The following is a 27,672-nucleotide window of genomic DNA, read 5'->3' as shown; positions in this document are numbered from 1 at the left end:
TTTGGCAGCAATTTACTTGTAACTGTTGTTTGGTTTTTTATTTAGATATATAAAATATATAAATACAAAATAATCACCCTCACTATATATATCTATGTATATTGTGAGCGAGATTGGTGATTTCAGAGATTTTTACAAACATTTAAGTAATGCTTTGGTAATTGTGCTATTCTTGATTTATTTCCTATTTGTTACTGTTTTCTTCTTTTTTTCTTTTTTTTCAAACTGGTCAAATGCTTTGCCAGAAAAATTTCAGATTATACAGAGTTTTGTAACTCTGTATTGACTCTTCTTATTTATTCAGTAGCTGCTACAAAATAGTATTTTCTTATGACAACTACACAGGCATAAAGGCTTCATTTCCAAAGTTCACTGTCTGCTAGGGCTCTGTTGCTCTTCAGTGACCTACTAGCACACTCAAAATTTAATGCTCTTCAGCAGCAGCTCTGGCAAAGGATTTCTAACTAAGATGAGGAGGCAGACATGAAACAAAATCTTTGATGAAGGCATAAAGGAAGTTTATATACAAAATAAGGATCCACACAATAGATGCTGGGGATGGGGGGATATCAGTCAGATAGTGACAGTTTCATGTTTGGAATACTGCACATTAAAAGTAAGTTTGATGGTTTAACTACAAAAATCTCCCTGTCCTTCTCTCTCTGTAGGAAAGTGGCATCTTGGGATGAACTGTGAAAGCAGTAATGACTTCTGTCACCACCCCCTCAGTCATGGATTTGATTACTTTTATGGGCTTACTGTGACCAATTTTAGAGACTGCAAACCTGGCCAAGGCAGCGTATTTTTAAAAGGAGTTCAGAAAGCCCTTGTCTTCCCAATCCAAATCATTGGAATCACCCTTGTCTCTTTGGCAATAGTGCAGCACATTGGCCTCCTCAAAGTACCCTTCCAAGCATTGGCTTGCTGTTTGTTAATAATCACAATTTTACTTGTGGTTTTGATATTTTTCTTCTATCATTTTCGACACTTAAACTGCTTCTTAATGAGGAACCATCAGATTATCCAGCAGCCGCTGTCCTATGAGAACCTTACTCAGAGGCTGACAAAGGAAACCATAGAGTTTATTAGAAGGTAGGTTTCTAACTGTATTATAAGTTAATGCTGGCATTTCACAATGGCAATGCTTCTGAAAATTGGAAAAAATTGTGAGCTGGTGGGCATGAGAAATATGTCATTGCATATTATCTTTTTTTTTTCCTTTAAAAAATGACTGAATTTAGTCTTTATAGGGAAAGGAATTTTTTTTCTATCAGTTATATAATTAGTTTATCTATACAATTTAAAACATTGCTTATGTTTACATACTTCAGAAACTTTTTCCAAAAATCATCAACTTTTTTTAGGGCTTCCATTCTTAAGGATTTTATGTAACTTGAAATATGAAAGGTCTTTTGTGGTATGACTTAACTATGTGAAAACACAATGCAGTCATAATCCATGATTTTTCTGGAATGGAAAACTGTTTTTCATCATTGAGCTGAAGCATCCATTAAAAAGCAAAAGGCTAATTTTTAAAGATACTGGCATTTTAGATGCCTCCACTTTTATGACAGATTAATTTTGAAAATATTTGATTTACAGAAGTTAGGTTGCAGGGTTCTTTACCTGTGGAAGGAGAACCCCATTGATCAGTACAAGCTGGGAGCTGATCTGCTGAAAAGCAGCTCTGCAGAGAAAGGACCTGGGGATCCTGGTGGACAACAAGCTGTCCATGAACCAGCAGTGTGTCTTTGTGGCCAAGAAGGCCAAGGGTATCCTGGGGTGCATTAGGAAGAGCATTGCCAGGAAGTAGAGGCAAGTGATCCTGCGCCTCTACTCACTAGAGTGGCCTAGTGAGGCTACATCTGGAGTGCTGTGTCCAATTCTGGGCTCCTCAAGATAGTAGAGACATGGAGTCTTGGAGTGGGTGCAATAGAGGGCTACAAACATGATTAGGGAAGAGGAGCGTCTCTCTTATTATGAAAAGCTGAGAGAGTCAGACCTTTTGAGCCTCAAGAAGAGGCAACTGAGAGGGAACCTCAGCAATGTGTATAAGAATCTGAAGGCAGAGTGTCAAGAGGTTGGAGCCAGGCTATTCTTGGTGGCGCTGAGCAATAGGACAAGAGGCAACAGGCAGAAACTGATGCACAGGAAGTTGCACTGAACATGAGGAAGAACTTCTTTACTGTCTGTGTGACTGAGCACTGGAACAGATTGCTCAGAGAGATTGTGGAGTTTCCCTCAACGAAGTTATTCAAGAACTATCTGGACACAATCCTGTGCCATGTTCTGCAGGATCACCCTGCTTGAGCAGGGAGGTTGGATCAGTGGACCCACTGTTGTCCCTTTCAACCTTACCCATACTTTAATTCTGTGATTCTGTGAAACAAATGTGTTTTTTGAAAATAATGAGTTTTTTCAATAGCCATCACATTGGGCCACCTAAACACTTGCTGTACACAACCATCCTAAGTGATTGTTCATTTTGCTGAGTTAGCTACTTTGCCGTTATTGTCACCATAGGGCTTCTAATGGGATTAGGTCATAAAAGTATCCATTTGTATATTCTGAAATATAAAATCAATATATTTACAGCAAAAATATTTAATCAATTTAACTTATTGAAAAAATACATGAAAGTATTTTTCTTTATCCCTTTTGACAATGGATTTTGTACCATTTTTAAAATATTAAATCAAAGTAAAATTGTATTCTAAGACTTACAAGTCCCTGAATTGGTATTCTTAAAATTATGTACCATTAGTTACTCTAAATACATTCACATGGTGTCATTGCAGGATAAAAACATATACGAAATAATCAGAAGCTAAATTTTCCAGACTGAATGACTGTGTGCAGCAGCTGTTTCTAGCTGTTAGCAATAAGAAAAAGCTTTAACTAAAATCTTGATCTTATACTGCAATTTTTCTATCATTTCTATCATTATGATTATTTGATGTGGCCATCTCTCCTCATCATACCAAAACATGAGTTTTTATATCAAATTTCTCTAAATGAGTATGTCTTCTGAACAATCAACCTTCTCTTCAGTATTTGTAAATAAACTCTTGGCAATGGTGATAAAGATACCTTCTCAACTTCATTGTAGCTCATTTAACTGTGAAGTACTTTGTTTGCCACAAACACACAAACATACACATTTGAAAATTGCTGAGAGGTTATTTGCTTGGTGACCAAGTGTATGGTGGTTTTAAAAGATCCTTGAGTACATTAACTATATGTCAGTATATTCTTCCATTATTTGCAAGGATATAATGTGCCTATAGTGATAGTTTTTTGAGTATCTATGAATGTTTCATTGATTTCAATGCCATGACAAAATGGTTCCCCCCAAACAGTTCAAGATAAGAAATCATTCATAGAAAACTAGTAACTCTTTTAACTTCATCAATATGCATAATACACAGTGTTGCTGTGTAGCTTAGTGTCATTGTTTGAGCCCAGTGTTTAGAGCTGGCAAAATAATGTATCATCTAAGTCAGCATAGCTTTGCTGACTCAGCTGGAGGTAAGTGGCTTTACATCAGCTGAGCACTTGGCCCCAAATCTCAATGTAGTTTCCAGACAACAGTCATGTTAAATTGAAGTCAAGGTTAATGGCAGATATTCATAATTTACAACAAACTTTGTTAAAGGAATGATGCAATTATAGTGAGAATTATAACTTAGACTCCTCAGAGTCAATGTTAAATTAGAGAATATCTAAGCACATTAAGGTATTGAGAATCAATTAGAGTGTTTGAGCAATCTTAACCGTGCCCTTTAGTGAATTCACATGCAAAGTATATGACCATAAACCTTGCTCCCAGGGATAGTAGTAATTAGATTAATATTCACTGAAGTGATCTGTCCCATATATTACTGAAAGCAACAGAATCAGTATTTGCTTTGACACACTGGTTCTGACTTTATATAGTTCATACCTGTCAACCTCAGTGCACCAGTAGACCATTGGTTTTATGACTAGTCTACTGACTTTGGCTGCTTGTAGGTGAATGGTCACCAAGAGGCAATCAGATTGCAGCAACAGACATCTAGCATTCATAAATGAAGGTCCACAAGGATTTTGGAAGCCACAGTTGCTTGACAGCATTCTTGTCGTTCCCGTTCTTTCAGCCCTTTAGCCACATGCTTGAATATTGGATTTGTCATACAGTCTCCTTTTCTTTAGATGATGCAGTGCAGTAGCAAGCTCGGTCGTGTACGCAAATAATCTTTGTGCACCAGTATACCAGAGTCCAAACAATCCTGAAGTTAAAGAATTCAAGCACTCACCCCAACTGGTTCTGAATATATCGGACTAAAAATCATCAGATATCATGTGTCTTAATTGGTTAATTATCTTTAAAATAAATATATGATGAAGTGGCAATCTTCAACAGCACTGGTATTTCCTGTAAAACCCTTTTATATACAATGTATATGAATATATAGTAATAATTCCAATATGTGTGCATGTAAGTGTATTATTCCTATTGTCAATATTACCTCCAAAAGTTCTCTGGAGTTCAGGTGGTGGACTTCCTGACATTTTCTTTTCTAGCTGATTCTCACTCATACTGTCAGCTTTATGACTTCTTACCACGTGTAAACATCAAACTCTTCAGAAGGAATAGGCAAGGAAGGAGAGGTGGTGGGGTAGCCCTGTATATTAGAGAGTGTTTTGATTATTCAGAGATTAGTGATGGTAGTGATTGGTGTGAGTGTTTATAGGTAAGAATCAGGGGCAGATATCATAGTGGGAATCCATTATGGACCACCCAGACAGGACGAAGTGGCAGACAAAACATTCCACAACAGCTGGGAGAAGTCTCACAGTTACTGGCCCTTGTTCGTGTGGGAGACTTCAGCTTACCAATTGTCAGCTGGAAATACAGTACAATGGACAAGAAACTGTGTAAGTGGTTCTTGGAATGTGTGGAAGATAACTTCCTGACACAGCTGGTGAGTGAGCCAATCTGCAGAGATGCCCTGCTGGACCTGCTGTCTGTGAACAGAAAACGATTGGAGGATGATATGATGGTTGAAGGCCATTATGGGTCTCAGGGATCACAGAATAAGAGTTTTTGGTTCCCAGCAAAGTAAGGAGAGGGGTCTGCAGAACTATTGCCTTGTACTGCTGGAGGGCAGACTTTGGCCTGTGATTCTATATACTCATTAGAGTTTGTATTTTTAAAGTTTTATAATTTTATGATTTCTTTATAGCATATAGCTAATGCTGCTGCAGTTAGTTTGGTGGTTTTGTTTGGGGTTTTTTTTTGAGAGGTGGTATTGTATTTGCTCTTACTTAGTCTAGTGTATGTGTATTACAATTTTGGTTGTTCCTAGATAGACTGAAAAAGATCAAATACAAAACTGAATGCCCAGAAATGACACTGGAGAAGAAGATATACAATTGCAAGCGTCAGATCTGGCGTGTGAAAACAAATAGTAATTTAGTTGCTTACCCTAATTGTTAGTGGGCAGGTCAGCTCAGTGTATGTTAATTCTAATTACTTTTTCCCAAGAGGAAATGTGTTTGCATATCACAAACCTATCAGAACACTCTCTAGATATTACATCTTATTTGAAATTCAAATGAATGCTAATTATTTCATGTTAAATTCATTGTGGTTGTCACTCATACATCTTCAGCATGCCCTTAATGACCAGCTGCACAGAAAATCCAATTTTGAAAAATGTGAGAGATCAGTTTCTAATGTATAAGAAATTAACAACACAATACAGAATATCTCTTACAAATTTGTATAGCTGATCACAATTGATAAAAATATTAATATTTTTAAAAGTCTTAATGAAATTTAGTTTCCGGAAAACAGTATTTATACACAAACATATATTTGTATTTAAAAACTATGGTGAAGGTGAATTCGAACAATTTTCTTGTCTATGTTTTTCAGTCATAGATTAAATAAGCATAATTTTAAAAATTTTGTGATACCAGTTAATAAATTTTTAATTTTCTTTTTAGTCTATTTTAGTCCTTGAAACATTGTTGCAACACATATTCCAATTTTTTTTCACCTACACTAGGAGACTGTGGTTTAGAGTTTCTTCATGTGTTACTGGTTCTGAAGATCTGACAGTTGTCATTTTATCCTGGAGTTAGAGTTCTGAAATAAGTGTTTTTCCTACAAGAATTTTCCTTATAGTTTACTGCAAAATAAAAATTATAGAGAAGAGTTTGTGTATCTTTGTATACATATGATATATATGTGAACATATGTTACAAAAAGGGTAGTAACTTATAAACTGTAACAACCCTACTAGATGTTCATGCTTTTTCTCTCAAACCTCTGATTGTGCCTTTCAACAAAAAGACAACAACAAGAAGGTGTGAATTTGTATAAGGCTTTACAAAATCTTTAAATAATTTAAGAATGATTACTAATTCTGCAATCAGTGGCAGACTGCATTATCAATGGAACACTTCTAAAAAAGCAAATCTGTCTACTGGCCTCCAAAGTTTTGTGAGGGAGAGGGATTTAGTAATAAATAGTAATTTCTCCTAGGTGAGAAATTCCTTTTCTTTCTTCATGCTTGGGAAAATGTACTTTAGGAAGGGGAGAGAAAAGGTTATATAGAAAGGAAATGAAAGCATGTAAGAGTTGCGTACTTTAAGCATTTAAAGAAAACAACGGGTATGAAATGAGTGATATCTAAGTGTGTTTTCTATTTGCACAGAAGAATTACTTCACAAATGCAGATATAGAAGTAACCAATCCTACTTTTAGTATCTACTAAAAAGTCAGATTACTTACATATTTATGTTTTTTCTCCTCTCTCAATTCCATTTTCAGTACCCTTTCTGGCTCTGATAAGTTACTCTGAAGTAGTGTGGAGTTCTCTTTGTGATTTTGAAAAAATTTGGAAATACGACAACTGTCTTTGAAGATGTGGCTTTTAGAAGAGTAGGACAGAAACATTCATTCATGGATTCATTTATACTAACGAGAATTTTAGCTCTCTTAGCAGTCAGAACAAAACAAAATCCAGCATGTAGAAGAAGGTCCTGCTCTCACAGAATCATAGCATCGATTGGGTTGGAAAAGACCTCCGAGATCATCAAGTTCAACCCTTGGTTCAACTCCAGTCCCTTTACTAGATCATGGCACTCAGTGCCACATCCAATCTCATTTAAAACCTCCAGGGATGGTGAATCCACCACCTCTCTGGGCAGCCCATTCCAATGCCTGATTACTCTCTCTGGAAAGAATTTTTTTCTGATATCCAACTTAAATTTCCCCTGGCAGAGCTTAAGCCCATGCCCCCTTGTCCTGTTGCTGAGTGCCTGGGAGAAGAGACCAGCCCTCACCTGGCTAGAACTTCCTTTCAGGTAGTTATAGACAGTGATGAGGTCACCTCTGAGCCTCCTCTTCTCCAGGCTAAACAACCCCAGCTCCCTCAGCCTCTCCCTATAGGACTTGTGCTCCAGTCCCTTTACCAGCCTTATTGCTCTTCTCTGGACCCGCTCCAGCACCTCAATATCTTTCCTGAACTGAGGGGCCCAGAACTGAACATAATACTCAAGGTGTGGCCTCACCAACGCAGAGTACAGGGGAAGGATCACTTCCCTGGTCCTACTAGCCATGCTATTTTTGTTACAGGCCAGGATCCCATTGGCCTTCTTGGCCACCTGGGCACACTGTTGGCTCATGTTGAGCTTTCTGTCAATTAGTACCCCCAGGTCCCTTTCTGCCTGGCTGCTCTCCAGCCACTCTGTCCCCAGCCTGTGCAGGACTTGGCACTTGGCCTTATTGAACTTCATCCCGTTGGAATCATGCCATCTCTCAAGTCTTTCCAGATCAACTAAGCCAAAGTTTGCCTTTTCCTCCTGCAGGAACAAGGCTTGATGAAGTGCATTCAGCTAGTTCTATCACAAAGAGCACTGTCTAATTGGTGATCTAATCTGGAAGTAGAGGAGACTCCTATGGGGAATAAACATTAATGAATTTATCCACTGGGAGGATACTGAATAAAAAGATCTTTTTAGCAAAAGAAGAGTTACAGGAAAGGAAAAGTTTTTTGCATCTGCCTATGTCGGCACACTGTTACCCCACCAGGAGTACTATGTCCAGGTCTGAGGTGCTCAGAATAAGAAAGAGGTGGATCTCTTAAAGCAGATCCAGAGGAGGGTCATGGAGATGATCAGAGAGATGGAACTCCTTTCCTACGAGGACAGGCTGAGAGAGCTGGGGTTGTTCAGCACGGAGAAGAGAAGGCTCAAGAGATACCTCACCACAACTTTTCAGTACCTTAAGAGGATTTAGAAAAAGGAGAGGGACTTTTTATATGGACAGAATGTCACAGGGCAAGGGGCAATGGTTTTAAACTGAGAGAGTGACACAGCACTGAAACAGGCAGAGTGATTGTAGATGTCCCATACCTAGGAGTGTTCAAGAATGACCTGCTGGTCACACTGGGTTTGGTGCAGCCTAGGATACAGTTGACTTTCTGTTCTGCAAGCACATATTGCCTGGTAATGTGGAGTTTCTAGCCAACCAACACCCCCAAGTCTTTCTCCTCAGGTCTGCTCTCAATTCATTCTCCACCCAGCTGATATCTGTGCTTCGGATTGGCATGACCCAGATGCAGGACTTTGCACTTGACCTTGTTGAACTTCATTATTCCTCACAGGCCAAACTCTCAAGCCTGTCCAGGTCCCTCTGGGTGATATCCCTTCCCTGCAGTGTGTCAACTGCACCACATCAGTGCACAGAAAAGCTAGCAAAATTGCCCCGAGTTTTCAAAGCAGCAAGTATTTGGAGCAGATTTGCAGGAAAAAAGTTAAAAGAGTTGTGTTTGAAGCACAAAGTCAGATTAGTTTTAATTGCTCTCTCACATACTTTAAAGCTGTGTTTTACAGCTCAAGCCTGAGCTGAATCCTTGAGTAGTATAAAGACTCCTCACAGTAAGAAAGAACCCCATACTTTGCAATGCAGAGTAGTCACCAGCAATGTGATGCCTTTAGATGTTTTCAAGATCCATTAAAAACACACTAAAAATATTTTATGTCAGATGTATGTAATCTCTCTGGCTATTCAGTAAATTGAAAAGACTGTGTGATTCATGTTAGGATAAAAACCCTCAGATCTTTTGAAACTTAGATTCCCTGTGTTTGCACTCTGTAAAAGATAGTGGTAATACATTTTTGAAGGCGCTGTTTATTGAAGTGGTTCAGGAGTTAAGCTGTTATTGTCAGATTTCTCTCCTGCCTACTAGCTGGCATTGTCATTTCATTTTCAAGGTCATGGTAAAGGTAGTCAGTTATGATACTCCTCAAAGAGTTTTGGCAGGAGATAAATAGCTGCCTCTGATCTTTTATAGGATATTAATAGGTGAGACACTTCTCCACCTGACAGCAAGTTGTCAATCAGAACCTGTCAATTTTAGTTGGAAAGAAAAGAATGATGTAGTGCCTTTCCATATCAATTATTGATTCAATAACTCTTCATGAATGTTAGATCTTTGTGTCAGTTCTATTAAAAAAATGACCAAACAAACCAAATGAAACCAAACCAAACCAAAAAATCTACAAAGAACTTGAGTTATTATCTCTTGAAAATAACGTTTATAGTGGAGGCTTTTGATACTGACTTTTAGCAAAGCTGGAATGCATCTAGAAGAAATGCAGTATCCTGTGGCATTAGAACAAGGCAGTTTGCATTGCACTATTATCATTTTTGTGGTATTTTACCCTGGAATTTATATATTAATCTCAGTTCTGTGAAATGTGTTAAAGAGAATAGCCAATAGAAATCCAAGGAAATAAAAAATACAAGCTGTAAAACAAAAATCAGCCGCCTTGCAGAAATGTTCTCTAATGAAAGGTCAGTGTTACATTTATGTATATATTAAATATTTAACTTATAATTTTTTTTTGCTTAACATGGTAATATTTTCAGCCTTTTTAATTGACTCAGGAGTCTTGTGTTATTTGTTGATACAATAGTGAAAAGTTCTCACATATATGACCTTTCAAGTAGCAATAAACAGCTTTGTCGAAAGTGTATCTTTTATGAAAAATACTGTCTTTATTTTTTGAATCTCTACTTTTTAATACTAAGATAATTTAGGATACATGCAAGAGAATTAAAATAATTTTGTATTCATTTTTCACAAGAGGAAAGTTCTATTTGTTCTGTTGTGGGATTTTTTTTAAATAAAGGAGAATTTTTTTATGAAGAAAAAATCCCTGTCAGAAATACCTTCATCAAGAGAGTAGGAATAAAATGTACCCATTTGTGTTGATGTGGTGCTGCATTTGCCAGTAAACAAGAAAGCTTTAACCATGCAACTTGTACAAAAACAGATTCAACCAAAGAGAGAGAAAAAGTGGATCATACATATACTACATTAAAATTAATTATTCTTCTTTGGGATGAAAATATTGATATCAGATGATTCTCTTTTACTAAAAAACTTTGTTTTCATGTTTTAAAGGTTAGGATTTTTTTGTTAATTTTAAAGGAATAGTTTGTATGAGCATGTCTGTATCATTCCTCCCCTCTTTAAAAGGTGGATGAATCAACTGCTTGAGGAAATATATAGTCTCCCTTTGATGTTGACATGAACCACAGGTATTATACACCACAGACTGAAGAGGCAAAATATGGTAAATAAAACTAAAAATAGTCTGCAATTAGCTGTGTGCTTTAAGGTGAGATCCAGACAAGTTCTGTCATAGTGCTTTTGTGATTCAGCTGATATTTACCATATGCATAATGTACTGCAAATGCTGTTGGAGCACATAGCAGTAAATTTCGTTAGTGCGGCACAATTTTAAGTAAAGTTCTATAAATAATGCATAGGGAGAAGTACTTGCTTAAGCTGTGCTTTCACAGCCTGCTGGAACTGATCATAAATATCGTGTTGATAGATCACATGAGCAGCAAAATTTACAGTCTATTTATTGCACTCTTTCCGTTGTATCTGTTCAGGAAACAGTCAATGGAGACTGTTCATTACTTTGAGAAGAAAAATCTTTATGTCAGTATGTTCTTCGAAGTTATGTATGATCACACAGAGTTTTAAATGGAAAGAGAATTTCTCATATACCATATTCCAAGATAACGACTCATGTCCTCATACTAGTCTAGCAGATGATTTTCCATGTGGCTTTGTAAGGAAGGTAATTATGTTTCACAGATATGTAGTTCTGAGGGAATGTTTTTGAACAGCAATTGTATTCAGGCTTTTAAATATATACTTGTGAAATGAAAAAAAGCTGTTTTTAACTAGAAGCTGCTAGATTCCTGGCTTTAAAAATGTCCTCTTTCAATACATGTAGCAAATAGTAATTAGGTAGATTTTGTCCTTTATTTTTGCTTTCAATTCAGTATAAAAATGGCATTTTTACTCTGTGTGTTTGTTCAGGATTACTCTGTAATCAATTACAGTATTCCTTTTCCTCTCTTTTGGTCTGTTTATTTTTGGTTGGTCGGTTGGTTTTATTTGGGGGGGGGGCGAGGGGGACAGGAAGAGGGAGAGCCTTTTTTTTTTAACTCTGCTGTGGAAAGATTTCTTTGTAGCAATTTTATTATAAAATATACTAAGGAGTTGTGGGTTTGGTTTGTTTTCCAGGAACACTGATGCACCATTTCTTCTTGTCCTGTCTTTCCTTCACGTCCATACTGCTCTATATGCTTCAGAAAATTTCAGAGGAAAGAGCAAGCATGGTTTATATGGTGATGCAGTGGAGGAAATGGACTGGAGCATAGGTATGTTACATCTGCTTCTAACATCAGTCAAGGGAATTCATGGAAGACTTGTGTTCATGTGCATTAAATTTGTATCAACAAGTTGAATGTCTACAGTATATCTGTCATACTTGTCCTTTGTACTTAGGGGAAAGAAACAGTCATTAAAAACCCACAGTAAACTGAGTTCTTGCAGTATCTACTGTATGACCAGATTTATTGTGTCCTACAAAAACCCATTCTCTTCTTTGGCTATGAAGAGCCATATGGACATAGCATGTTGACACCTAACTGTGGGCTTTTTAAGCTGAGTAGTTAAACCCAACCCCCCGAGCTCCTGCCATCTGACCTGTTCAGGTTATCCTTATAAAACAATTCAAGAAGTGACCATATGAAATCAATATCAAAATATTTTCAAATTAATTGGCTATAACGTACGCTGTTGGCAAAACTAATTCACTAATTATTTTAGTAAGTTCTCTGAATTAGTGAAATCACTAAGGAGAGCTCCACTTCTTTTTATGTAGAATAGTCAAACCTAAACTATTTGGCCTTCAGAGCGTTTCTGAAGCAGGAGAGTAATTGGTCCTTATATCTTTCCACAGGTTTCCTGTATCTCTAGATTAAGTGGGTTTTTTCTGATTCCAGAGATAATCACTTGTGAAACCAAGTAATAGTTCATATTTTTAAATAATGATATTGTACAATAGCAGTGTTATAAGAGCTAAAGATGACTTTGCAGTTCTCCCTCCTGTATGCAACAAGTTGATTGTGTTCTCAGTATAAGCCAGTGCAAATTGGCTTTCTTCAGGAAAATGTTGCTCCTTTTTAAGTTTCTATAAACAGATATTTTGTTTTGGTGCACACATAAATTATGCCAACATGTGCTGTTAAACATATATATTTCTTTGCCTATTTTTGATCAAGAAGTCTAGTTGCAGAAGCAGTAGGCAAAAGGTAGCACAGCACATTTAGTGATTTATAATGTTTTTACTGCAGTATTCACAAAAATGAGGAAAGCCTTTGTGGGAATCTGTGATGTGCAGAGGAAGGGTTTTCAATGTAGGAGATAAGAGAATAATACTCTTTTGTAAACCAGGTTTTGTAAAGAGAGTGCAGCTTTCACTCCAGTTGTATCAACCCTGAATCTTTTTGACTTGTATCAGTGGCCACCAGCATTTGGTCAATTGAGTACTTGCATTAGATGAAAGTATGAATGTTATCATTTCTGTTTGTACCTGCATTGCAATAAGCTACTGAGCATTAGCTGGTTTTACTGTCTGTATTTGATTTTACTATTTCTTTTTCTGTTGTGCAGTATTTAGCTAATCCCAGCCTAATTGGTCATTTGCTGCTGCCATTACATTTTGCTGCTTCATTGCTGCCTCAGAAAGTGTCTCCAGTGTTTAAACAGCAAGTTGGAAATCAGGGCAGCTGACATGCTGCTGGTTTAGGCTATTTAGTGATGCAGAGGTGGTAACAGATTGAAAACCATTGCTCTTTTTCAGAATGGCCACAGGCTTTTAGGAGATGTGTCAAACAAACCAAACTGTAGGACAGAAGCATACTCTTTAAAAAGCTTGGGATAAATCAGAGATACAAATTTAGTGGTGGTAAATTAGGGACAGTGGAGTTAGCTTAATCAGGAAACAGATCCTGGACTGTCATTTGCTAGTATGCAAGCATCAAATTTTATTTCAGCTGAGGGTCTGGTTACTTGGTTTTTCTTCTCTCTTGCAAGATTCCTCTGATGAGATGGCATATTTTCTCCAGGAAGTAGAAAATGTGTTTAGTTCCTCTCCTACTTTCTTCTCCATTATTAGCATAATGATAAAAAAGTTACGGCTATCATTTCCAAAGAAGTCTGAAGAAATAATGTAGGGGGTTTTTTTCCCCCCAGTTGAAGGGAGTACTTATTTCTATTTCCATTAACCTCCACTGAAAATTCCAGTCATAATGCATCAACTATGTCAGACAAAGTAGGTCAATTCATGTGCTGATGTCAGTAACCAGTATTTTCTTGGAAAACCTCTGAAGATGTTACAATAGAAAAGTCAAACAAAATTGTCTTGAAAAGCTGAGAAAGTGAAAACTAAAAGCTTTTCAGAAAGAATGTTTTATCATTCAGTAAACAGAAATTAGTATTTATGCATAGATGAATGTAGCTTGCAAAAGCAATAAGAACAAAACAGCCCAGATGTAACAATATGCTGAAAAACTTTCTAAGTAAAGACAGCACAGCATATGAATAAAAAATGGGTGTATGGAAAACTACATTACAGTACAACATCAGAAATCTTTGGCCTCTGGTAGGAAAACCACTGCTTTAACTCAGTTCTAAAAGAAACTGGCAATATGTTTTCTGCTGAGTGGGAAATATTGTGGAAAGCCCTTGTGGATGACAAAAAAACCCTAAAAAAAAGGAATGTCAGGTACCAGAGATGAAAAAGTTATATCAAGATTTGTGGCAACTCAAAGTACTACAGGACACCACTTGATGTTGTTCTAGTAGGGGCAAGCTGAATCATTTACTCAATGCAAGCACAATTTATAATACTTGACGGAGAGATGTACAAACTAGAGGGTGGGGAGAACAAATAGAACCTTCTGTCATACAACTAAACACTTTTCAAACTATTCAAACACTTCACAAACCATTTTTGACATTCTTGTGACCATGTGTTAACTGGCTAAAATAGTCCATACAGGAACTAAGACAAACAGTTCTTTTGCTTCAGGATTGCTTCTGGTCCCAGGATGATGTGTCAATGCCTCAGACTGACAGAGTCAGCAGTTCTCCCTCACTCTTGCTCAAATCCCAGGGCTTCTTGCTGAATTCTACAGTCATCTCTGTTGCTTCTTGCTGAACAACTACTCCTACAAAGATTGTACCATGAGGAAAAACAACAGCCTTTTTAGAAAAATGGATAAGGCCACTCCAGATTGAGAATTCTAAATACAAAACAATTCCATTTTCATTTGTGGGGGGTTTGTTTGTTTGTTTGTTTGTTTATTGAGAATCAATACCAAATTGGTCAATAATTCAATTGTGAGGCAATCTCCATGCTAGGAGGAGAAAACCCCAAAAGACATACGAACAAAATTCTTATTGAATATTTTATGTTTGTGACTTGTTAAACCACTACTGAAGAGTATGATTACAGTCCATGTCAAATATCCAAAATACAAAGCCTGTGGAAAAGCTTTGGGAGCACGTATGTCTACTGCTTTTGCATACTGATGTATGTATAACAGAATTCAAAGTTGAAAGCATTCACAGTTATAATGTCACTGCATGTGATATGCCTTAGAGAATTATTCTCTGGCTAATAATATTAATTTTCTTTCAATGTAGGCTAAGCACCTTATTAATGCTATTAATTATAATTCATATGAGAGGAGATGAAATAATCTTACAGTCTAAAAGAGGAAAAAAATGATGAATGAATCAATGAATGTAATATTTTAATTTTCTTCCTTCCTCTCTTCCCTTTTTTCATTCCTTCATTCCTCACTAAGTATAGGAAGAGAAGATGGATATGCTCAGAAATTGTTTCTGATGTAAATTTCATTACACTAATTTAACCCAAAACAGATTGCTGCAAAGAGTTTTGGAGCCCCCTGTAGATTTGCATGAAAGCTGTGTGAACACACACTAATCCAACACCACTTTTGCAAATGGCTGTTTATTGTTCTGTAGCAGAACTACACATCAGTTTTCATTCTTTGTAGAACAATCACAACCGAAAGGCTTATATATCTAAAGGTCTCAGAAATAGTACTCTGGCCAGGCTGGGTAAGTGCAAAGCGAGGGCCTTGTCTGGATATCTTTGTTATGTGAATGCCCTGAAAGCTGAAAAAATTTAACTGCCTCTCTTCCACAATCTTTTGACCTGTTTTAGCATCAAGTTATGCCAAGAAAAAGCAATCACCTGATGTTAATTAGAAGATAAAGAGAGGAAATAAATCCCAAAGCATTTTACGTGTAATTTGTATTTGAAAGACCTTAAAAGGTTTTGTAGAGTTACATATGAAGAGTGTGACTTGGTATCTCCCCAGTATAAGGGGAATATAGAGCTACTGGACAGTGTCCAGTAAAGGGTTGCAAGAGAGACTAGAGCATTTTTTCCTAGGAAAAAGGCTGAGAGAGCTGAGGCTGGAGCTCTATTCAGGCTGGAGAAGAGAATCTGTATTAATTAAGAGGAACTTGTTGGCAAGGTCTGTATTAGCAGGACAAGGGGTTAAACTGAAAGAGAGCAGGTTTAGATTAGCTTTTAGTAGGAAATTCTTTACTGTGAGAGTGGTGAAGCACTGAAACAGGTTTCCCGGAGAAGTTGTGGATGCCCCATATTTGGCAGTGTTCAGGGTCAGGTCACACAGACCTCTGAGCAACCTGACCTAGTGAGAGATGTGGCAGAAAGGTTGGACTAGATGATTTTTGAAGGTCCCTTCCAATTTAAACCATTTTGCCATTTTCTATTTCTGTAGTGATTGAGAAATTTGGAGGACACTAATGAAATCTTTAGTAGATTTTCCTCATAAGGAAATATAATACCTAGCCTTTTTTTAACCAGATGTAATTATGTAGTTAAAACCTTAGTTATATGAAGTAATTTAACCTTATGTGAGGCATATTTATGACTTGTCAAAGCATTTGGTACTACACAACTCTCTGGGGTGATATGTGGCCTATAATGAAATACAGCAAGGTAGACATAAAGTATAGCTCTCCGAGGAAGGCAAGTTGGGGTATAGTCTAGTAGGAATAGCTGAAAGTTAGACCACTTGCCACACTGTTCTTCTTTGATTCTGCTGTTATCATGATTAAGGATTGTCTGTAAACACATATCTTCACATAGCGTTTTCAAAGAGGAAGAGGACAGAAGCTCTGCCAAGGCAGCTTCAGACCTTTGTGAAAAACATCTATTTTTTCTCTTCATTATAAGATTTCCCAGTGTGGTTAAAGTGATTGTATTAATTATATGTGCTGTGGCTCTTAATCCCTATACAGCCTAAATGTGAGATTATAAAAACTCAATGCTTATGGGCCTTTTATCTGATGAATTTGTGCATGTTTAGGTAGTGAATATGCAATGTATGTGAACTTGATCACATCCTCTACCTTTAATTTCTGTTCTACTGCCGAGTGATGTGAATCAATGGTCTAAGTGGAAACCATTCTAATTTTACATAAACTATTTTTATTGACCCCTGTGACCTCCTTCTCTGATTTAGTAAGAGATGTACCTCTGCTTTATTAATAGATGGAGAGAATACTTTCAGAAACAAAACAAAAGCCACTTTGGAAAATTGTGAAATATTTTGGAGACAGAAAACTGGATTATGCCCACAAAGCTTTTAGTACAATTCTTGCTCTTATGAAGGTATCATAGTCTGTATGTATGACCAAACTTCGCCAACGAAGGTTTGGGCAGGGCTCTCCCCATGTGGGTGTGCCCTTCGAACCTGCACAGTGGATTCTTTTTAGGTGAGGCACAGCGTGTGCAGAACTGGCCCCACCATTTAAATCCTAAGGTCCATCTGCCACGACCGAGCGAGCTTGGACAGTGACAGTGAAGTCCTCGGGACTGTCACAGCACTCGGTACTAACCGGGGCTGACCCTGCTGAGCATCCGAGATGTGACGGGATCGAATGTCAGGGAGGCATTGAACTGCCAGGGGATGGTCCCCACTGAGACTTGAACTCAGGTCCTTGGGATCTGGAGTCCAGAGTGCTCTCCATTACACCATGGGACTGCCCTCTATAATAGTCTAAAGCATTCATAAAACAAAAGAAATTATTTTCTTTCTCATTTTAAAGTAATTATGTTAAACTTTCAACTCTTTAAGCTCTTCAAGCTGAATTATTATTTTTAACTACAAAGTAATTAAAATTTAATGTTAGTATTTATTTCAACTTATTCTGGCCTGAACTTGTATTCTTAGATGTTGAGTTTGGGTAAATTTTAATGTTCTTTCCTATATTGAACAGCAACTGTACTCCTTCTGGGAACCAGCATAGTATTGGAAAATTTCATCTGAAATCAATATCTCTTGTTTTACATATAATTATTAGTGGTTGTTATTTTGAATTCTTGCATTTTTATTTCACTTTGCAGTGTTAGTTTGCTTTGAACCTCTATTTAGAATCCTATTCTATTGGGAACAGTCTAAAAATGTACCACAAATCTTCTGAGAATTTAGAATTATACTAAAAATCAAAATAATCATTGATAATAATATGAAAGGAAAAAATAATAAAATTCTGTTGCTTTGAGAAAAAAAAAAAAGAATGAGCTATTCTTATTGTTTTTTTAGGAAAAAATTGTGTGTACAGAGATAAGCCTAATTTATCATAGTTTTTCACCTGATGCAGTCATTTGTAACAGTGCAATATCGATTTAAAAGATAAGCAAAGCAGAATGCAGTGCTACATGATCATAAGTGGCAGATAAGCACTAATCTTATCCAGCTATTATGAATGTGACATACAATTGGCTGAACCTGAAAACTTACAGAATTAAAAATCTGAAGAGTGGTGCATGATGCTGATGGTGCATTCCTTGACCTTGCTTTTCTGAATTTATAATGGTGTACATCTCAAATCTATAAGGTTTAATATTCAGCTGGTTTTGTTATCATGCAAGACATTCAGCCAGTACACCTGAGGAGGAAGGTATTCAGCTAATATGGGTACTCTGTGACCTGTTCTGACATTCTGCTCTTATCCTAACATTAAGGGACTGTTTCTTCAGCTAAGACAGTAGTTAAGCTTTTGAAGAACACTCATTCTTTAGATCGGATCTGAGAAAATTGTCAATACCAGTGCAGATTAAAGGTATCTGTGGTTCTGCCTTCTATGATGTGGATGCTTTCCAATTACAACCTATGCTAAAACCCAAACCCGTTTCATATGTCACTAAGCAACAATGACTTTCAGTCACTATAGAATGGGACCAAATTTAAGAGGTGATTAAGGGATGAAAGACTCCCGCTTCCTCTATAAGCCTCCTGAGCTACCTAATCCTTCTTAAGTACAGTTTCTTTTTCTATATTGCATCATTGTATACAGCAAAGCTCCTTCTCGGAATATTATTTACAAGATTACAAGGCACATTTTAAGCGGCCATTGCTATACAATTTTTTAATTAGTCAAGTTTAAATAATGTCTTAGTAATGCATACTGCATGATGGAAAAGTTCAGTGTAATGCAGCTTGTTGGTAGTAGTGCTGTGTTGTTCAAAGTTTTCTGCCAGCTGCTGAACAAATTTCATTTGCATCTTATATTGCAGGAGTTAAATTGCCAGCACAAGATGTATCACTGCTTAGTGCATTTTACTTTACAAAAATGTAATCATGTAACTTTCAAAATTTTGAAGACTTTCTATTAGTTATGAAGCTCTTAAAATTTGGTATAATGAAAAACAGTGAAATGACATATAATATTGTGATCAAAATGCTGAAATCAGTGAAAAAATTAGCATTGCTCTTGAGACAAGCCAATTTCTATTAGTTTCAGAAAGCTCAGATCTTGTTTTAGATAAAATAGAGATAAGAGAGAATCCCCACGACTCTCCAAACAATGAGTATAGGAAGTTCTCCAATGAAATGTGCTACCAACCTTTTGTTTTACCTTTGCCTCTGAAGTTTAATTTTACATCTAAATGGTATGGTTGGGTTTTGTTCCGTGCTTAAAGTGGATGGGGAAAGCCATTATCAGTGGTATTAAGAACACAGCAAAGCTTTAAGCCAAAATTGACCTACAGGAATACAGTAGGTTTCTATGTATACTTAGTTCTCTAGTAGATTTCTATGTATACTTAGATAAAGGTTGAAATAATGAAACAGAATTGGCCTAACTTTAGGCAAGTTGTAGATAATCTCCAACATACAGACTGGAAAAACAGTTTAAAGGAAGTTACTAAAGATTTTGCTTTTAGAGTGCCTCTGCACAACAACCTTTTTCTCACAGATACTGTAAAGCTGTTAAGAGAAATTACATTTGTCCTGTTTCAGAGGAACTCTACAGGGATTTAGTAAGTCAGTTACCTAGAACAAGGGATCAGGATCATAAGACTTAGCTCACTTTGGCAGAAGTGTCCCTGTTGTCAGCCTTTAACCTTCAGCACTGACTTAGGAACATGTTTTTTGCCATCTTTTCCTTCAGTAGGTATTTCTAGAGCTTGTAGTCATGGTTTTATAAAGAATGCGTCTGAGCTAGGAGGTGAAGGATGTTGCTGGTAGAAGTTGAATCTCTAAGAAAGAAGTCTAAACATGAACCTAAGGAGCAGAGAAACTAAAAAAGTCAAGGATTTTTAATCAGTGTTTAAACCTTCTCGTCCACACATCTTGCTTTTACCTTCAGATAGTTTTGTAGTGGATTACCCAGTACATTAACATAACCGATACAGCTCATAAATTCATACAAACATGCAGAAGGCACAAGTGAACATTGTAAGGCTATGAAGTCAAGTACTCAGAGAGAAAAAAAATCAATCTTCCTATGCTTATGTCTTATTGTGCAGCTTTTAAGCATATGTTTACATGCCATTTCTTTTCCCGTTGGAACCCTGTCTTCTCATCAGAGAGTGCCTTCTTAATGAGCAGCTTCTCAACAGTAGGTGTATTCCTTATTGTTAAATATGAATTCTCATGTTTTATTTAACACATGCCATTGAAGTTCTGTTTTGAAGACAGCTTTCTTGACATCTCTCATCTTTTCAGTGTCAGTACTTTGCAAGAGTGTATAACAGATCCTCAAATATGCATTTTCACATAGTCTTTGTAAGATAGGGAAATCTCATTAATCTGTTTCCCAAAAGAAAAACTGAGGCACAGAAACGATGTTCAGATTTACCTACAGAGATATAACTTTATTGCCAGTCACCCACTTATCCAGCTCTGGATTTATAGCAAAGCATTAGAACTTTAATTCAACTGGCATGGCAGTTGGGAAGGGGGGAGGATAAGCCATTTATTTTTCAACATCTTGATCCATGTTGGAGGTTGGAATATGCACCTGGACTCAGGAACTCAGGTTTTCTTTGGGTCTTGGGAGTTAAATGGTATTTTTTTAAACTTAACTGAATATCTTCACCAGCATTTGAATTATGATATGAACCATTTCTATGATGACTCAGGAAATGTATTCCAGCCTTTTACCATTTTTTCATAGCTGGTTACATATTAATTGGCTGTAGCAAAATAGCTAAAACTGACCACATATATTTCAGTTTCAGTGATGATATTGAGATTCCTAAAGATTCTTTTAAAATAATCCTTGCTGTTTCTTGGAGGCAAACATGAAACTTCTTCATGCTTCTTTTGAAATATATGTTAATTGTTTTCAGACCACACTGTTTAAAAAAAAGGTGAACTAATTCTGAGTGAAAACAGTAATCATACAATAAAACTTAAGACAAGATCGATTCTGTGTTGTTCATCAATAGACTGATTCCTATTAGTGAATTTCGTTGCAGAAATTTCACACTGCTGAATCACAAGGCTCAAATTCCAGGTGGTAATAAGCTCTTATTGTTGATGTTGGTAGAACTGCTTTTTTATTGACTGTGGCTGGGAATTTTTCAGTGGTACATTTAACTGATAAAACAATCACACTGTATAACAGGCAGGCTGGTAATACTGCTAAATATCATTATTTTTCTGAAAACCAGTTGTTTATATTGCATTAAAGAAAGCTTTTTATTGCTTTATGTATCATAATGAAATATAATAATGAGATAAATAATGAAACTTCTAAAGCTAGGGAAAGCACTAGAGTAATGATGCTGTGATTAGTGAAAGGCAGGCTGGTAAAGTGATAATTTTGCTCTTCAGCTTTTTCCCTCACTACTTGATTGTAAAATAAGGCATATCTATTTCAATTTAGGGTACTGTATAAGAAAAACTGATGTTGAATTTTTATTTTGCTTTTCTATCATTCTTTTTCAATGTCACTGTTGGGGGCTGGTGGTGTTTGTGTATTTCATTTAGAGGATTTGGAGTATTTTTACTTATTTGAATGCTTTCCCTTTGATTTTGCCTTCTTTTGGCTTTTTATACAGATTTCTATTTTAAAATAATTCTCTTTCCCTACCCACAGAAAAAGTTTCTTTATAACATTTCCCATGAAGAGCACATTGCAATAACCCTGAGAATACTGAACTGATTTTATGTTACAGTAGTATGCTCAATATCCAAATGAACACCTGACCTCCAAGGGCTGAATTGCTTACTTGGGATGGTGAAAGAGAGACTCTAGGATAATCAAATCCCTGCCTTAGATGAGCATGAAGTTATATTCCACACCTTCAGTGGATCTTGCAGCTTTCTGGTGCCACAAGAGAGGAGGCAGAGAATCCTTCTTTATCTCCTTTTTGCTAACCAGCATGCAGGGGAACCAGAAAGAAAGGGAAAGAGAAGCATCTTCCTGTTTCAGGAAGCACCCTTTTAGCAAACTACTGGATGGACTCATGTATGATATCACACTTAATTTGCCTAAAATTAAGTACTTAGCCTTTAGGTCCTTCAGTTTACATGGTATTATAGTACTGCTGCCATATCACTGTTATGAGGATAAAGGATTTTAGCTCTTTAGCCGCTTTTATCTCAGTGGATGAGATAGTTGTGGGTTAGAAAGCAAACTTATTTTTGAATGAGGGTAATATTTAAAAGCAAAGCAGGCAAATAAGAAATAATGCAAATGTAGATGTGCTTTAATCTTAAAGAAAAGAATGGCCTAGCCCAGAAAAACAGTAGGAATTTTGTCTTCTTGCAAATCCAAAGATAACAATGTCTGACGTTTGAGATAAATTAATGGCTTAGGATACCTCAGAATTTCTATCAAAATCAAGGAAGATAGTAGTTTTGATAATGTGAAAAGTATAGTCAATATATAGTATATGGCTGTGTGAAGGGTATGAAAGTGCTTCTAAGCCCTAGTACATTTGGGTTTGACATCACAAAATCGCAGAACACACATTTGGCTAATAATTAATTATTTTTTTTATTTGGTTGGGTTTTTTTACAATTCAAACACATTTCATTTATTAAATAAATATACGGCAGAGGAACTGGACATCACACACAGACCAATGTGATCAAGTGAATGCAGATTTATTACACACAACACACAGTTTATGTAGAGCTAAAGCTACACACCATTGGCTAAGTTAAAACCTCACACCATCAAGCCACAAACTTTAATTGGTTATAATCCGTATCTCACAAGTCCAATGTTTTGGAGAACTTATCCTAGATGTTTTCAAGAACCTGCAGAGTCCTGTGAGAAACTACTGTGTGAATTCCTAGGGAGTAACCTCCTCCCTACCTCCTAGCAGCAGCTGTGCTCCTTGCTGCTTCTAGCTGGCTTCAGTCTCACAGGATCCCACACCCACATAGATCTGAATTGCTCACTTTTCATTTTTCTGTAGCATCGATTTATCCTTTCATTTTGGTGAATGAAAAATTTGACATGAACCAAGAGTGTGAGTTTTCAGCTTAGAAAGTCAACCATGTCCTGGGCGGCATCAAAAGTAGTGTAGCCAGCAGTTCGAGGGATATAATTTTGCCTCTTTATTCTGCTCTTATGAGACCTCACCTGAAATGCTGCATCCTTCTCTGGGGTCCTTGGCATAGGAAAGATGGGAGCCTATTAGAGAAGGTGCAGAGGAGGTCCATAGGGATAATCAGAGGGGCAAAGCACTTCTCCTGTGAAGACAGACTGAAAAAGCTGGGCATGTTCATCCTGGAGAGGAGAAAGTTCCAGAAAGACATTCTTGCAGCCTTTCAATATATAAAGGGGAATGAATTACTAGAAAGACTGGAGAAAGACGTTACCAGGCCCTGTAGCGACAGTTTTAAACAGCAAAATAATAGATTTAGGTTGGACATTGGGAAGAAATTTTTGACAATGTAGGTGGCCAGACACTGGAACAGATTGCCAAGACAAATTGTGGATGCTGCATCATTGGAAGTGTTCACGGCTGGGCTCTGAGCAACCTGATCTAGTGACAGATGTCCCTTTCCATGGCTGGGAAGTTGAACTAGATGATCTTTGAAGGTTCCTTCCGGACCCAGCTTCAGAACAGAGTGAAATACTATGTAAGCAGCACATCCTACGGTACAAAGTTTGAACATCTTAGTGGGATGTTATCAGCAAAGGGCTGCTATGATGGGTTTTTTACTAGTGTTTTTTTAATAAGGCAGAAAATTAGCAGTTGTCCTTAAAAAAAATCTCTAAAACATTTCTATAGGACACATCCTTAATATTCTAGCCAATTTAGAGCTCAGGTAGTCCAGCTCCATATTCCAAATTTCTCAGTCCATTTACATTTCAACTTCTGTGTTGATTCTGCTGTAGTTTGGCAAGTAGTTGTGCAACAACCCCAGGTGCTGCTCTTGAAAAATAGACAGCCAAATTAAAGAGAGCTTTGAGGACTTTCTTGGCAAAAAATATTAGACAGTAATATCACATTTCCCTCTTGGAATGTAAACTGATTTTTGACATGACATTTAATTACTCCCCTTATTCTATATTAACTTTAGGAATTCATAGTAAAGGAGTAGAAAATAATTGTTTTAAATGGGAGGCAGTGGTATATGAAACACATTATCAGGAATTATATGCAAATGCTCTATCCTACTGTTACTGTGTCTACTTGTTGAATCTTCATAATGAAACAGTCAGTTTCTGAGTATAGATAGCTATGCTTTTTTGGTGCCTTCTATAGCAGAAATCTGTTTGCTGGATTATACTTACTTGTCTTTGTATGTGGTCCTGAATCACTAGTATGTCACAGAGCGGGGTTCCAAACCTTTCCTGTTCAAAGATGTCTATTTATATACTACTTCCTAAATTTGATTTTAGAGGTTCAGAAATGGCTAGTATTTAAAAAGAAACCCACATAAATAGGGAGGAACTAACCCTGTATTTGCCTCTTTATCCATAGGAACAGTGTGATTCCCATTACATGAATTGAGGTGTCAAAGTCACATTTCATAAGATAGTGAGTAATCTTTTGAGCTTCCTAATCTATGTTCAATGAGGAGGACCTGAAAAATCATTTGCTTTTCCTTCAGAAAGGATCCTTTGGAGTTTAAATCCCCGTACATACTGTCATATTTAACACACATATGTATACCAGAGAAAAAAAAGCTGAATCATAAAGATTTTTGGCCCTCAATTTATTTGTTCAGGTTTTTTAAGTTCAGAATGTCATCTAGAGAAGACAGAGTGGAGTCTACATTAGTAGAAAATTCCCTTGAGGAAAATTTTCTCAGTCAGGTTTGCTTTCTTATTGGTATTAACAGTGTCTGTACAGAGATTCATTCCAGTAGCATGGTCTGGATATGGTGATTTCACAGTAGGCTTTGAGTCTCTAGTAGCACTTGGGCACAAAAGCCACTCAGTTTTCCAAGAGCAATTAGAGAAGTAGGTGAATTAACATGTGTGCATGGTTATGGTCTTGCAAAGGGAAAAAAGATGTCTTGTATATTTGAGTTGAGTTAATGCACAGCTACTTTCATGTTAGCTTAGATTTGCACAATTAAAATCAGAAAACCAGGAAATCAAAATGATTAAGATTTCATGTGGAAATTTAATTCAATGTTCATAAAACTCCTCTTAGCTTTACGGTATAGGTTTTATAGCAAATGTTTAAAACCTGCTTCCAAATTCAGTAAAGATTGAAAAGTTTTGCTGTTCAAAGACAATAAGTGCTTATGCTCTAATGTCAGCCAGTTTTATCACAGTTTGAATTTTATTTAACAAAAGCTATAAAAATGAAGCAAGCAACTGACAAATACTTCGAAGTTTTCAGAAAAGATCAGAGGATTAAAATGAAAGTTGAAATTGTTTGCCCTGCTTTAAATTCTTTATAATTCTTCATACTTTAATCTGGCAAAATACTGTCATTATGCATTTGGATGTAGGACCATATACATATTCAGTTTAAAACTTAGTCTGACAATAAATGTTTAAATCTTTGGAGACATAGAGAAGGGTTTTTTTATCACTCCACATTTATTCAATCAATCACCATCAGCATATATTGGAATTATCAAAGAGCTGAAGCCTTAACTTCCCCTGACTGTCTAAATAAAAATTGAATAGCATCCCTCAGTTATCCTTACAATTTACCTGGGTTCCACCTAGAGAAACCCCTTTCATGATTTTGAAGAAAACATGGGAGACCTCAAAGTGGGAAATGAGATAGTGTCTTTTGCATTATGCATCTTAGTTGTATGTGTGAAATGGCATATTAGATGTGTGCAGAATGAAGATGCAAATTTACTCAAAAAGTTATCACAGTTGTCATGCAAAATGCAAATTCAATGGACCCACCTAAAATTTCATGACCATTTCTCATATTTTAGCATTTTTAGCAGACTAAAAATTAAGATTTACATTAGAAATACATAGCTTTATGTTCAACAGATGTAAGGTCTAAAAGTGAATTTCAAGCAATGCATTTATTAGCTAATTTAAATACTAATAAGGAATTAACCACCAAATAGTTATACTTTTTGACCTGTAATAATCCATCATTAGTATTCTAGTACTGATGTAAATATGAAAACTTTTCTATCCTGCCTTGTCTATATGGCTGCTAAACTTACAGGTCTTCAGACATGTTAACCCTGTGCTTTTTTATCTACATGTATTTGTATGTATCTGAAGTATCATTCCAACTTTCACACTTAAAAATAATTTGAACCCTATATGAATAAGAAAAATGAGTGTGGTACTTATCTCTAGGAAAAACTTACCTTATGCATAAGTCAAAATTTGGTTGATTTATTCATAGCTGCTAAGCAGTGCATACCTAATCTGCCACGCTCTACACTGAAGATTTATCCTGAGGGTCTGAAAGACATTATACTTATAAAACTGTATAAACAGTCACAGGTCAATTTCAAGTTTACAGTTACATGGCAATCCAAATCCAAGCAGAATACAAGTTCACACTGATAGCTTAGCTGCCTCTACACCAAAGTTGCTTTGTTTTTTGTGTTAAAGATTGCCCTTCTCTGAGTGCTTGCACTGATTTACTTGTCCCAGTTGGAGTCTGGGGGAATCCAACAGAAAAGTGTTTGGTGATCTGCAGACTATCTGGACCTAACAACTGCTGATCTGAACAACAGTGGTAGGTAGCTAAATCTGGGGTCATTGCCTCACTTTACTTCATTGTGAAAAGAATTCAGAATATTTGGAGCCAGATTCTTAGAATAGGTGATCTACATATGAAAAATGTTCTTTTCCTTTGTTTACCTTAACAAATGTCTGTAGTAACTATGTTAGATGTCCACGTGTTCACTGTACATATGTATGTATGTACCCTCTATGTATGTACTCTCTATAAATCTGCAGTGTGCACAGGTAGAGCTGGGTTTTGCTTGCACCAGAGTTCAACTGGAGGATTCATCAATCCTACCATGTTTTAAACTGCCAACAGTGGCAGTTCTCATCTGTCTTCTAAGATGGAGAGAGACTGTCAACACACCAGCAGAGACAGGAAACCCACTTCAGACCAGCTCTGCTGTGGTTGCATGGACTGAATGTTCATGAGTAGTGCAAGGGCTTTAGTTGCATTCCTTGAGTTTAGCTTACTTTGAAAGGAATCCAGGTCACAAAATCCAAGAGGGTTTTGCTATGGAAACATAAATATATTAACTGTCCATGATTGGATTTACAGTAAATATGCACTCCTGTTACCAATTAAAACACTAATATAGATGTGTTCTTTTCAGAACCAGATGCTACTTGTTTGGCAGAATGTCCTGTTAACACTGAAGATCTCACTAGTCTATCATAGTAGAAACTTAGCACATTTGGTGCTTCAGCTTTGGGCTCTTGGGGAAGACTTCATTGTATGGATTCTTTCTGTAGTGTAACTTTAAAAATAGTAGCACAATAGTACTGATTCCAGGCTTTGCACTGAATAAACATTCCA

The 27,672-nt window shown here is 36.6% G+C and overlaps 1 protein-coding gene across 5 annotated transcripts in view; it reads left to right on the top strand.

Moving 5' to 3' along the window:
• Positions 1 to 27,672, top strand: part of STS (steroid sulfatase) — a 111,203-nt gene that overhangs the window by 32,841 nt on the left and 50,690 nt on the right. For all 5 annotated transcript variants that reach the window (XM_071565694.1, XM_071565776.1, XM_071565523.1 and 2 more), the window contains 2 exons: positions 669 to 1,092; positions 11,604 to 11,740. In XM_071565694.1, the coding sequence (XP_071421795.1) occupies positions 669 to 1,092; positions 11,604 to 11,740 (561 nt within the window). The remainder of the gene's footprint in view (positions 1 to 668; positions 1,093 to 11,603; positions 11,741 to 27,672) is intronic.

The sequence above is a fragment of the Pithys albifrons genome, chromosome 1 (assembly GCF_047495875.1).
Source record: "Pithys albifrons albifrons isolate INPA30051 chromosome 1, PitAlb_v1, whole genome shotgun sequence".
Lineage (NCBI taxonomy): Eukaryota > Metazoa > Chordata > Aves > Passeriformes > Thamnophilidae > Pithys > Pithys albifrons.
The sequence above is the reverse complement of the archived record's forward strand: the minus strand, read 5'-3'. Positions and strand labels throughout refer to the sequence as shown.